General features: G+C 44.9%; 1 protein-coding gene across 1 annotated transcript; it reads right to left on the bottom strand.

The window, feature by feature from the left end:
• Nucleotides 1–5,905: 5,905 nt before the first annotated feature.
• On the bottom strand, nucleotides 5,906–9,766 carry LOC115087783. Its single transcript, XM_029595337.1, has one exon. The coding sequence runs from the start codon at nucleotides 9,631–9,633 to the stop codon at nucleotides 6,145–6,147; it is 3,489 nt and encodes a 1,162-aa protein (XP_029451197.1). The 5' UTR covers nucleotides 9,634–9,766; the 3' UTR covers nucleotides 5,906–6,144.
• Nucleotides 9,767–12,344: the final 2,578 nt, after the last annotated feature.

Genomic DNA, 12,344 nt, shown 5'->3' with positions numbered 1-12,344 from the left:
CCCTCAGCATTGGAGCTTGCGAAGCTCTTTATATGGCACATATTTCGCCTTCATGGCCTACCTAGTCACATTGTCTCTGACCGAGGATCTCAATTCACATCAAGATTCTGGAGGGCCTTGTGCAAGTTATTTGACATCTCACTAGACTACACTTCAGCCTATCATCCGCAATCAAATGGCCAAACAGAACGGATGAACTTTGAAGCAGTTCATTCGTGCCTACGTCAGTTCCTGTCAGAATAACTGGGCCAAACTGCTACCATGGGCTGAATTCGCCATCAACTCTCATCCAGCAACATCAACTGGATCAACACCTTTTGAAGTGGTATATGGACGCTCTCCAACACCACCACTTCCACTTAAGCTCTCAGTGATGTCCCCAGCAGCTCAAGCTACTGCTGATGAAATCCATAACCTGTGGATTCAGACAAAGGACATGCTGAACAAAGCGAGTGATTGCGCTAAGAAGTACTATGATGCTCACCATTCTCAAGCGCCAGTCTTCAAACCTGGAGATAAAGTCTGGTTATCTACCAAACACCTCAGACTGAAGCTACCCTCCACTCGGTTCATTCCTCGCTACGTTGGACCATTTCCAATCCTTCGACATCTTGGCAACATCACCACCTGGACAGCTACCACCTGGACTCAACATCCATAATGCTTTTCACGTTTCACTCTTAAAACCGCTCATTCTCAGCGAATTCTCTTCCAAGACTCAGAAACCACCTGTTATCAGTGCAGATGATGACTTTGAATTCAAGGTTGAAGAGATTCTTGATGTCCGAAGACGAGGCAAAACACTTGAATACCTTCTTTCATGGGAAGGTTTTGGCCCCGAAGAAAACTCTTGGGAGCCTCAGCTAACATCCTTGATAAAGAGATGCTCCGTCAATTTCACCTTGCGCATCCTTCTAAACCAAAACTTGGCCTCCAACAATGAGGTGGGGGAGAGCTCACTATTCGGAACCCTGGTCTCAACAAAAGATCCGCCATGTCCTCACTGTATGTGCAACAATGTAATTGGATCTAAGAGCTCGTTGAAGTAGTGGAGAAATGGGAAGCATCATAAACAGAGAGGTCAGATCAACTCCTTCCAACACTCCGGCCTCTAAAGAAAGGTGAGCCATTCCTTAGTTGTGGTTCATCCAGTCTTTAAGTCAAGCTAGTCTGGATACCCAGTAATAAGCTAAGAGATGAGGCAGTGCCATACTACCATTAAGTGTGGTCCGCCAAAGGGAACTCAGTTTAACCCTACCAAATAAAATGTGACATGTCTCTGTTAAAGTTAGGAAGAAAAAAGTCATAGGCAATGAATTTGGGATGTGCAGAAAAAGAGAAATTAATCTAGGGTCTTCACATTGAGGATAGCAATTGTCCCAGCCCAAGACACAAACATAACCTGCCAATCTCTCATAGTCTCTTGAATCTTTGGAACCACTGGCACATAATTCTTCTGGTAAAGGTCAGCCCATTCGCTTTGGATGAACAAAGAGCACACAGTGTGCAACTTAATGACAGAACATGGGAAAGGAGGAGATTTGAGCTAAGTTCTCTTCCCTGGATGAATGGATTTTTCATGGCATAGCTAAGTCTGGTTATTCAGTTGGATTTGGGTTTATTCACTGTTTCTATCAGCTTTTCCCACATACCATTTTCACATAAAAAGGAGAGTTTTAGAATGATTATGCAAGTGAATATCATTTCAAGAGCCAATTGGCTTTACGAATGAGGATGATCTTAAGACCGGATGAGCTCATGATTTGACATCTGAAGACCTGTTCTTCCATATATATATACACACACACACACACACACATATATATATATATATATATAAAATATGTTTAAAAATATAAAACATAATAAATGTATTTTATTTCGAATGTGCTACTGGAGTTGTTTTTGCAGGATATCTCATTTGTGTTTAATATACAAACCCTTGCCACCATCTTAGGGTGTGGATTTTAGTTGGATTTGCATTGTGGATTTCTGTCGTGGAGTTTAGTTCTGGTTTTTTGAGTTGAGCTCTTAATTTTAATCTCCTCAGTTGCCCTTTTGTGGCTCAGCCTTTTTTGTCTGACCTATTTTGGCACAGTTATTATTTTTGGCTCCACTTTTCGCACAGTTTAGTCTGTGAGAGCCTTGGTGCCCTTGCAGAGGATTGGGACATCCCTGTGTAAGGTTAGATCGGGGGTAGGGAAGATTGTGCTGCTTTCTATCTCATCTCCAATGGAAAGATCGGCAAGTGACCCGATGCAGAGGAGGTCCTCTTTAGTGACAAGGAACATTTTCCACCCTTCCTGTCTCTCTGTTTTGAGTCAAAGTCCATTTTTGTTCTTTTTTGGAACTGAGTGCTCTTAGTACCAGGAGCTTGGTCTCCAATCCATCAGGAGGAAGAGGTGCCTTTAACCTAGGAAGAACCTGGGGAGTGGAGGTTTCATCTGTGAGGAATGGGTTCTCATCCTTTGCCAGCGGGAAGGAATTGAAGGGATTGTTCAAGAGATTTTTTTCTATCGATCTAAGTGTCCTACACTTGGAAGTAAAGTGCCAACTCAGTGCTTCCAGAGGGAGATCTAAGATATTTATGAAGACTACAAGAGAAAGATGAGACCTTGGACATGCTGTATTCTGATAATTAATTGGGACTGAATTCTACACAGTGGAAGGAAGCTTAAATTAAATTGGGAGCTGGAAGAAAGATTACACTTCAAAGGAGAAGGCAATGAATTACTCTGAAACTGGCTTTATCAAATTCAGACTTTTACTAGAGAAGTAAGGTCACAAATTATTAATTTTATTTTTTGTACATCAATTGGAATTAATATCAAAGAGCTGTAAACAACATTTTGCAACCATTTGATCAACTATCAGTAAAATAAGTTGGAAATCACACAGCTTCTAAGTGTTTATTTGTTATGGTCCAGGGCCGTGGTCCGGTCCTTCCACTCACCTCGGGCCTCCCTGCTCAAGATTTAAAGGGGCCAGTGCGGGAAGAAGCAGGACAGCCCTCGGATTGTAACCGTCTGTTTTTAATCAGTAAGGAGGTCCAGACAACTGATCCGCAAAGATAGACTTTTATTGCTAGCAAGATGCAGCTAAGACAAAGGCTCAGTACAACTGCATGCCACGCCCCCTTAGGAGCAAACTTTTATGCACTTTACAATTCTTATCTTTTGCACATGCGTTCTGGTTTTGCTGAACAATCATTTTACAAACTGCTGAACAAGCAATAGCTAGCGTGGTCTCTAGTAGGTGTAGCTTATGATCAGACTATTGTTTCGTCATTTAATTGATGGGTTAGACATTTGCGACGGCGTTCGTATTAATACAATACAAAATATGAATCCAAAATGGAGTCACGTTCACTAAACGTTAGTGCGTAAGTACGTCATTACGTGTTAGGGTTCGTTTGCGTTGCAAATGTTAGTAAATCAAGATGGCTGTGCGTTTCACTGCAGCATGATTAGACATAGTTCTTCAGATCTTCTCGTACAGCGATAGTCCATAAAATTGAACTCCTTCATTCCCCCCTTTGATACTTCAACTTCGGTAAGAAGGCGTAAGTATCACCGTCATATGTGAAGTAACTGAAATGACAAGAAAATAATTAGTACCATAATACTGAGTAAGGCCCTAAATTGTTAGCCAGGTCGATGGTGTCTTCACCGGTTTGAGACGGATGGGCCCTATTGGCTCCACCCCCCTTTGTAGCCGGACTTCACCTGAGCAAACAAGGTGGCCGTATGTTTTCAATTAAAAATTAGTGTCATAGTAAACTGAAGATTCATCTTCTGAGTCCGAAGAATCACTGAAAGGTAATGAAGAAATTGAAGCGTACTGGTTCAGCATCATAATTTGGGCTGCTGCTCGTCGATCAGCGATCTTCTCCATCATAGACGAAAGGCTCCTGAGGAAAAGAGGGAAACACATAGGGAGGAGTGCACAGGATAGTAAGAAAAATAATAAAGGGAATAAAAGTTCCCTGAACCCAGGAATAGATGTAAGCCAGGAAGGTAATGAAGCTGTCCAATCCAAGGCTCCGGACCAGGATTGTACCGGAACATGAGCCAACCGCACCATGCGGTCTGTGATTTCTTCGATGACTTTACTCTTATCATCGATCTGCAAACAACAATTGGAAAGGTTAAATTTCCCACATACACCACCTTCCTGAGCAAGGAGGTAATCCAGGGCTAATCGATTCTGGTATACAGCAGTAATTAATTTGGTATTCTGTTTGGCAAGAATGTTAAGGGCTAGAGCGGAATCATTGGTGAGGAACTCGAGAACAGCTTGAAGTCTGATGATACGGTTGTTCATGTATACAGGCGTTCTGTATCCAAAAGAACCATCCTCTGCCCAGGTTCCTGGACCATAATATTCGATAATCCGTTCGGGTGGCCATTCTTGATCGGACCAGTCTCCGATAGAGACCTTATGTCTTCGTCGCCTACTGGGCTTCATTGGACTATAGACAGGCACCCCTAGCGTTTCTCCTGCTGTGACTGGTAGCAAGAAGAAGCTAGGGCGGATAGTAGCTAGGAAGCAGGTACCGTACCATTGAGGAGGTAGTTGTTCATAAGCACGTCGTCCACATACGAAGTAATAGCCGTCTGGGGCTATGAACGACGTGGTTAATTGGCCAGCTTCTTTCCACGTAGCGTTTAAGGTAGGCTCAGTCCAGAATGGTGTGGGTATGGTCTGGTTTTCTGTTTGCCACCATGATTGAGTGTTGCTGGCAACTGTGAGAACTCCTGTGCATGGTGAGTTGCCGACGGGCACTTTGTACGACTTGGAGAAGTGCCGTGACAAACATTGTCTTCCGATGACATCCGTCTGTAGAGCCCATTCATAAGGATTGTGATTTCGATTATACGTGGTGGATGTGTTCATAGTGTTCAAATCAGCTTGAAAAATTTCCCTGGCCTCCCATGGCCATTGTTCTCCAATATTGGTGCCACCACAGACAAAGCAATTTTGTATTTTCAGAGATAAAGCTATGTTCTCAGCTAAATTGATGAACATATTTTTTGCTTGGTTGGAGATAGCATGCTTTTTCAACTCCTCATTGATTTGGGAAATTTCATCGAAGAAGGACTGATAGCCCACCACAGTGGTTTGATGAATGATAGGGAGCGGCTTTTCTCGTCGCTGAGTGATGGTAAGGTATGTCATGGGATCTCCTCCTGTGCCATCAATTCCAAAACCCCAAGTATCTTGCCATGGGGATCCCTCAGACCGGACTGGCCATTCTAGAGTAATTAGGTTTCCCGCTCCCTTACTTAGTCGACCCATTCCAGGGCATCCTGAATATCCTCCTCCAGTATAGTCACAGACCAGTTTCCATCCGGAAAGTTCTTTATCCCCGGCACACGGTAGCCACCGGGAGGGATTAGTGGAACGGTCATAAGGGCAGAGATATTTGTGATTGAAAGTGTAGGCTCTCTTCCATGCTGGAGAACCACAATGTACTGCACTTGGATGTTTGTCGATGGCATCACAGGCATTAAAGTCAATGGAGACAATGGGTGGTCCCCCAATTAGGACCTTTGTTGAATTGATGTAGTATAGAATTCCTTTTCCAGCTGGTACGATGTCAGAAGTATAAGCTTTTGGCAATCCGGTGGTGAGCGTTATATTGTAGTACTTGGGTGTGGTAGGCGAATGACAGATGAGCTTGCCGTTAAGGATACATCGATGGAAAGACTGTTGTCCTTGAGTGGTGTTTAAGGCACAAGCAGGCTTTTTTATACATAATGGTGGTGGCTGAGATTGATGAATGATTGTGAATACCAACTGGTACCCATCTTCAGTTGTAGTGCGGACTTGCTTGATGCATTCTGTACAGTTTTGGCTGAGCGAAGATGGAACTGATGTTGGTACTATAACTATTAGGATCATTAGTAGCCATAGGATTCTCGGATTATGGCAAAGATGAGCCATAGTTGAGCAGAAATGATGATATAGATGATGCTGATGAACCATTTCCAATCGCTGCTAGAAGGGCATATGATAGTTAGAGCGGTTACCAGGATGGTACTGATAACCCACTTCCAGAGCATTGAGATCATATGCTTTTGATGCCTGCGAGAAAAGAAAGAAACAAACAGATTATTAGTATTTCTGTGACTGCATTAGTTTCTATAGTAGGTTGACCTTTGCTGTATTTCTAGTAAAGCGCAGGGTGCTGTCACCGGTCTTGGAGACCTGCCAAGTTTCGGTGGCTGGTTTGACTCGTGTCCAGTGGATCCAGGTGGGACAACCGGATACTTTGAGAGCGGTGGGTGTGGTTAACAACACAGTGAATGGTCCCTTCCATCGAGGTTTAAGGAAGTCTGATTCGTCCCATTCCTTGATCCACACAGAGTCGTCCACCTGGAATTTATGGATAGGATTGATTAAGATTAATGGCTCTGTCTCACAGGTATATTTGCGAATTGCTTCCACAGTATTGTAGAGTCCTTTCATTTGGTTGCTGAGTGACATTTCCCCTTGGACTTGTAAGGATTCGGGGAAAGAGGGCAACGGTGGCGGTCTTGCGTACATCATTTCATAAGGGGTTAGTCCTGATTGTCGTGGAGTGCATCTGATGTTAAGCAATGCCAATGGTAGCATTTTGGGCCATTTGGTTCTTGTTTCTTGACATAGCTTAGCTAATTGACTTTTTAAAGTTCTGTTAGCTCGTTCAACAGTCCCACTACTTTGAGGTCTCCATGTGCAATGGAGATGCCATTTGAGGCCCAAAATTTTGGTGAGGTGTTGAGTTGCTTCGCTGGTAAAAGCTGGGCCGTTGTCTGAGTTGATCTGCCTTGGTAAGCCATATCGTGGTAAGATTTGGTTCAATAATAGGGAAACGACTTCCTTTGCAGTTTCTGTTCGTGTAGGCACAGCTTCAATCCATCCGGTGTAGGTGCATACTGCTACCAACATGGCTTTGTAACCTTGTGCAGGGGTCATGTGGGTGAAATCAATTTGACAGACTTGAAATGGTATAGTTCCCCTTAGAACGTGTCCCGGTGCAGGACCAGGTCCATTACGAGGATTATTTCTTGCACACGTAACACATTGATTAATTGCATGTTTAGTCAATTGTGTGATTCGGTTTATATAGTATGTTTTTGCCAGTAGTTTTGCCAATGAATCACGTCCCAGGTGTGTATGACAGTGTGCTTCTCTTACTATTGTCCACGCAATAGTATCAGGTATCCATATCCGTCCGTCTGATATGATCCACCACCCATTCTGTTGATGGAAATTTTCAGCTTTTGCCCAGTCGTTTTCTTCGGCTGAGTAGGTGGGTACTTCAGTTGGAAACTGCAAGAGGGGACATATGGTCATTTTTGTTTGATAAGGGTCTTGGGCTCCTGCTTTGGCGGCAGAATCAGCTTTCTGGTTTCCCCTTGCGATAGGATCAGATTTTCCAGTGTGTGCTTTGCAATGCATTACGGCCACTTTGTGTGGTAGCCATACGGACTTTAACAGTTCATGGATCTCTGGCGCATTTGCCAATTGTTTTCCTTCGGCATTGAGAAACCCTCGTTCCTTGTACAATGCTCCGTGTACTTGGATGGTTAAGAAGGCATATTTAGAGTCTGTATAAATATTTACAGTTTTCCCCTCTGCCAACTGAAGAGCTCGAGTAAGGGCAATTAATTCAGCTTTTTGTGCAGACGTTCCTGAAGGCAAGGGTCCAGCTTCAATGATATCATCTTCAGTTACTACTGCATAGCCAGCCACTCGTACTCCATCCTTTACCTGACTACTTCCATCTGTAAATAAGGTCCATGCGCCTTGCCAAGGCTGATCTCTTAAGTCAGGTCGACTGGAGTGTACTGTGGCCATGACTTCTTCACAATCATGGCTTACTGGTTCAGGTGCTGGCATTAGAGTGGCTGGGTTTAAGTTTTTACTGTCTTGTATTTGAATTTCAGGAGTTTCACATAGTAAGGCTTGGTACTTTACAAGACGTGAGTTGGTCATCCACTTTGGTCCATGTGTTTCGAGCAGTCCCTGAATAGTATGAGGAGTTGTTACTTGCAAAGTTTGTCCAAATGTCAACTTGACTGCTTCTGGAATTAGTATGCATGCAGCCGCGATGCTTCGAAGACAACCCGGCCATCCTTTGGCAACATTGTCCATTCCTTTTGACAGATAGGCAACAGGTCTTTCCCATGATCCGAAGATTTGAGTTAGGACTCCAATGGCCATTCCTTTTTTCTCATCTACAAACAGATGAAATGGTTTAGTTACGTCAGGTAGCCCCAGGGCAGGGGGTGAGATCAGGGCTTCTTTTAGTTGCTGTAAGTGTACCAGTTCATGTCCTTCCCACTGGAAGGGTTGAGATTCTGCTTCTTTACCCCGCAGCTTGTCGTATAGGGGTTGGGCAATAACTGCATAGTTAGCTATCCAAAGCCGGCAGTATCCAGTAGCTCCCAGAAATGCTCGCAGTTCCTTTTTGCAGGTTGGTGTAGGCTGATGTCTTATCGAATTTGTACGAGAGATTCCAAGGCATCGAGTGCCTTCACGGATTCGGAAACCCAAGTACTCTACTTCTAATTCACAGATTTGGGCTTTCTTTTTGCTTGCCCGGTACCCTTTTGAATACAATGTCTGTAACAGGTGAAGGGTAGCTTTCGCACAGTCAAGATATGTGTCTCTGAACAACAGTAAGTCATCAACGTATTGTATTACTGGCCCATATTTTTTCTGGTAAGTTTTCAAATCTTTTGCCAGCTGTTCCCCGAAAAGCGTGGGAGAATGTTTGAATCCTTGAGGCAACCGAGTCCAGGTGTACTGTTGTTTTATTCCAGTGTGTGCATTTTCCCATGTGAAGGCAAAGATCTTCTGACATTCTTCTGCTACCGGAACGGAGAAGAAAGCATCTTTGAGATCAATTACACTGTACCACTTTGATGTGGGGTTGACTTGAGCTAGAATGGAGTAAGGGTTGGGTACCAGGGCCACCAAGTCCGCCACTTGGCTATTTACCTTTCGTAGATCTTGTACAGGTCGATAGTCATTAGTACCAGGTTTCTTTACTGGTAGCAAGGGAGTGTTCCAGGCAGACCGGACTTGTCGCAGGATACCCAAGTCAAATAGTCTTTGTAGATGTACTTGTATTCCCTGCCTGGCCACGTAGGGAATAGGATATTGGGCTTGGTTAATGACTTGTGCATTCTCTTTCAGTTCTATCCAGACTGGGTCAGCCTCGGTTGCCAGTCCTCCTGGATTGTTTTCAGACCATACTGAAGGTACGCTATCCATCAGGTACCTTCGTTTTACATTGAGAGGGGTATCTTCCTCATATCGGTGCTCGATGGTTCGTTCGACTATGGGAAGATGTAGTCTCCATTCCTCCTGAAGAGGGCAAATAAGGGAAACAGGGTTGTCTGCAAAGGAAGCTTTGATTTCACCATTTGATTCAAACTGTAGAGTGGCCCTTAATTTGCAAAGGAGATCTCTACCAATTAATGGGACTGGACATCCAGGGACATAGAGGAATCGGTGGGATACTAATTGTCCTCCCACTCGAACCTGTCGATTCTGAAGAATAGGGGCTGCCAGTGGTTTCCCGGAGGCCCCTACAATGGAGATGCTTTGTGCTGTGGGAATAGCGATTGCAGTAGTCATGACAGATCGTTGTGCTCCAGAATCTAGTAATCCTTTGAAGGTTTTAGACCCAACCTTTATTTCCACCAACGGATCGGAGGGCAGGGCTTCCTTGTTTAGTCATGAGTTTCGCCCGATATCGTCACTAGACTCATCTGACAATTCGTCCAACGCCATTTGCCATTCAGTTTCTTGAGATTTTGAGGGTTTTGAACCGTTCCCTCCTTCGTCCTCCCGTGGTTTCTCAGGGCAATCAGCCTTCCAATGTCCTTCTTGTTTACAATATGCACATTGATTGACCCCTATAGGCGTTCTTCCTCCTCTGAACGATCCGCCCCTTCCTGATCTTCCTCTCTGCCATGCCTTCTGTGGCGGGTTGCCTCTTCCTCTCTGCCCAGGGTATCCTCGATACTTCCTGGCTTGCTCTCCGAAATTAGTTTCTTCCATTGCTGCCGCTAACAAGTTAACACTTTCTCTCATCCTTCTGCTACTTTCTTTTTTCTCCTTTTTCTCATCTTCCAGCTCTCTATTTCCATAGACTTTGTCTGCCATAATTTTTAGCTGGCTGATGTTCATTCCTTCAAATCCCTCTGTTTTCTGGATTTTTCGGCGTATATCGGGGCATGACTGTCCTACGAAACTCATGACTATTATGGGGTGGTTCTTTTGATCTTCTGGATCAAAAGGGCTGTATCTGCGATACGCATCCATTAATCGTTCAAGGAAGTCTCCCGGAGTTTCGTCCCTTTTTTGTACTATATCCTGGATTTTAGTCATGTTCATAATTTTCCTTTTTCCCTTCCTTAAGGCTTCTAGGAAGGCTCTCTGATAAGCCGCGATGCGGTCTCGTCCACTGGAGGTTTGGTAGTCCCAGTGAGGGTCTGTTGTCGGAGCAAGTTCCCTTGCGGCGGCATCAGGATCACCGTCTGACCCGGCTCCACTTCTGGCTGCTTCGTCCATGTTTTGTTGTATTTGTCTCCGTTGCTCAGTGGTGAACAGGAAAGAAGCCAGATGGCGGATGTCAGCCCAGTTGGGATTATGTGAGGAGAAAATTCCGTTTAAAAAATCAATCATTTGATCTGGTTTTTCAGCGTAGGAAGGGCCGAGCTGTTTCCAGTTAAAAAGATCGCTTGATGAAAAAGGGACATAGGTATATAGTCTAATAGTCTGTGCAGTTTGGAAAGCATTTTCCTCACTTGGGACTGCAGGTACGACAGTTGCAGTTTCTCTGATTGGGAGTTGGAGACTGGCAGCCGCTTGTGTTCTCCGACGAGTGTGGGCTGAGACAGGAGGTTCCGGTTCGTCCTCTGCCCTTACCGATTCTAACTCTCTTTTCGTTTCCTGTGAAGTACTAGGCAAGGGCTCAGCTTGTTCATAAGAAGGAATCGGTGGCAGATTAAGTAGCGGTGGGTAAAGTGGGATGTAAGGCGGCGGTGCTAGAACTTCTGGTTCATCAATTAATATGGTCTCCGCTGCCGGCAGTGGTTTAATTTTTTTTTCTGTAGTTTCTTCGTCCTTCTGGACTACCAATATGGCCGCCTCCGGTGACGTCATGCCGTCTGCGTCCAATATGGCCGACTTCTCCTTTCTTTTCCGGTTTGGTGACTTCCGGTGGCCCGCCTTCTGCATCTGCGCCACCATGATGAGGGCAGCTCCCTCTACTAACTTTTGTGCCCAGGACGGGGGATTGAGAATAACTTCGATCCAGGCATTAATATATGGGATATCTTCAGGAAAACCTGGCTGATCTTCTTTTGTGACTACTATTCGGACTCTAGAGGCCGTAACAAAATCGAAAGTTCCTTTCGGGGGCCAGTTGACGCACAAGCTCGGCCACCGATAGGCACAGCGTTGGATCATACCAGGTTTAGTACAGGTATGTTTGTCAAACACTTCGCTAAAGTGCTCAGTCATAACTTTTAACGGGGTAGACCCTCCCCCACCCATTTAGGATAGAGGCACAGACAAAGAGGGGAAGGGATAGCAGATAGGTAAGGGGTCCGTATCTGCCAGACACAAAAGGGTCACACTTGCCCCGACTAGAACGCGGTCGCCCGGTCTAGAACTGCGAGGCCATTCACTCTCTTTCACACAACAAGAAACCTATTCCCAAGATTTCTTTCTGATTCCCAAAATTCAAAAATTTCCGAAATTCCAATTCAGGTTTTCAGTAACGAGGTCTTCGGAGGGGAAGCTCCTACTAACCACGCTGTGGGGTTTGATCAACGCCCCCTCGATCCATTTTTCAGGATCGGCTGGTAATTTAGCTGTATCTGGTTTCTAATTCAGGTTCCCACTTCTTATTCCCGTGCAGATAAAAGTATACTTGCCTGAAACGTTCTCTCGATCGCGAAGAAAGCCTTCTTTTCGAATCACCAGCCCAGAGGTCTCAAGAAGTTCCCTGTGGAACGGTCCCTTCAGAAACCTGATCGCTGAACTCAGCGGTGGCCACTCACCAAGTAAGTCTGGGGGATCGCTCCGCCACCAAACCACCGGACCAGCTGGGGGGCTAAAATAGCGTCCCCGGCACCTCCTGGCTGAAGCTCGCCAAATGTAACCGTCTGTTTTTAATCAGTAAGGAGGTCCAGACAACTGATCCGCAAAGATAGACTTTTATTGCTAGCAAGATGCAGCTAAGACAAAGGCTCAGTACAACTGCATGCCACGCCCCCTTAGGAGCAAACTTTTATGCACTTTACAATTCTTATCTTTTGCACATGCGTTCTGGTTTT

The sequence above is a fragment of the Rhinatrema bivittatum genome, chromosome 3 (assembly GCF_901001135.1).
Source record: "Rhinatrema bivittatum chromosome 3, aRhiBiv1.1, whole genome shotgun sequence".
In the NCBI taxonomy this organism is placed as follows: domain Eukaryota; kingdom Metazoa; phylum Chordata; class Amphibia; order Gymnophiona; family Rhinatrematidae; genus Rhinatrema; species Rhinatrema bivittatum.
This window is presented reverse-complemented; position numbering and strand designations above follow the sequence as displayed.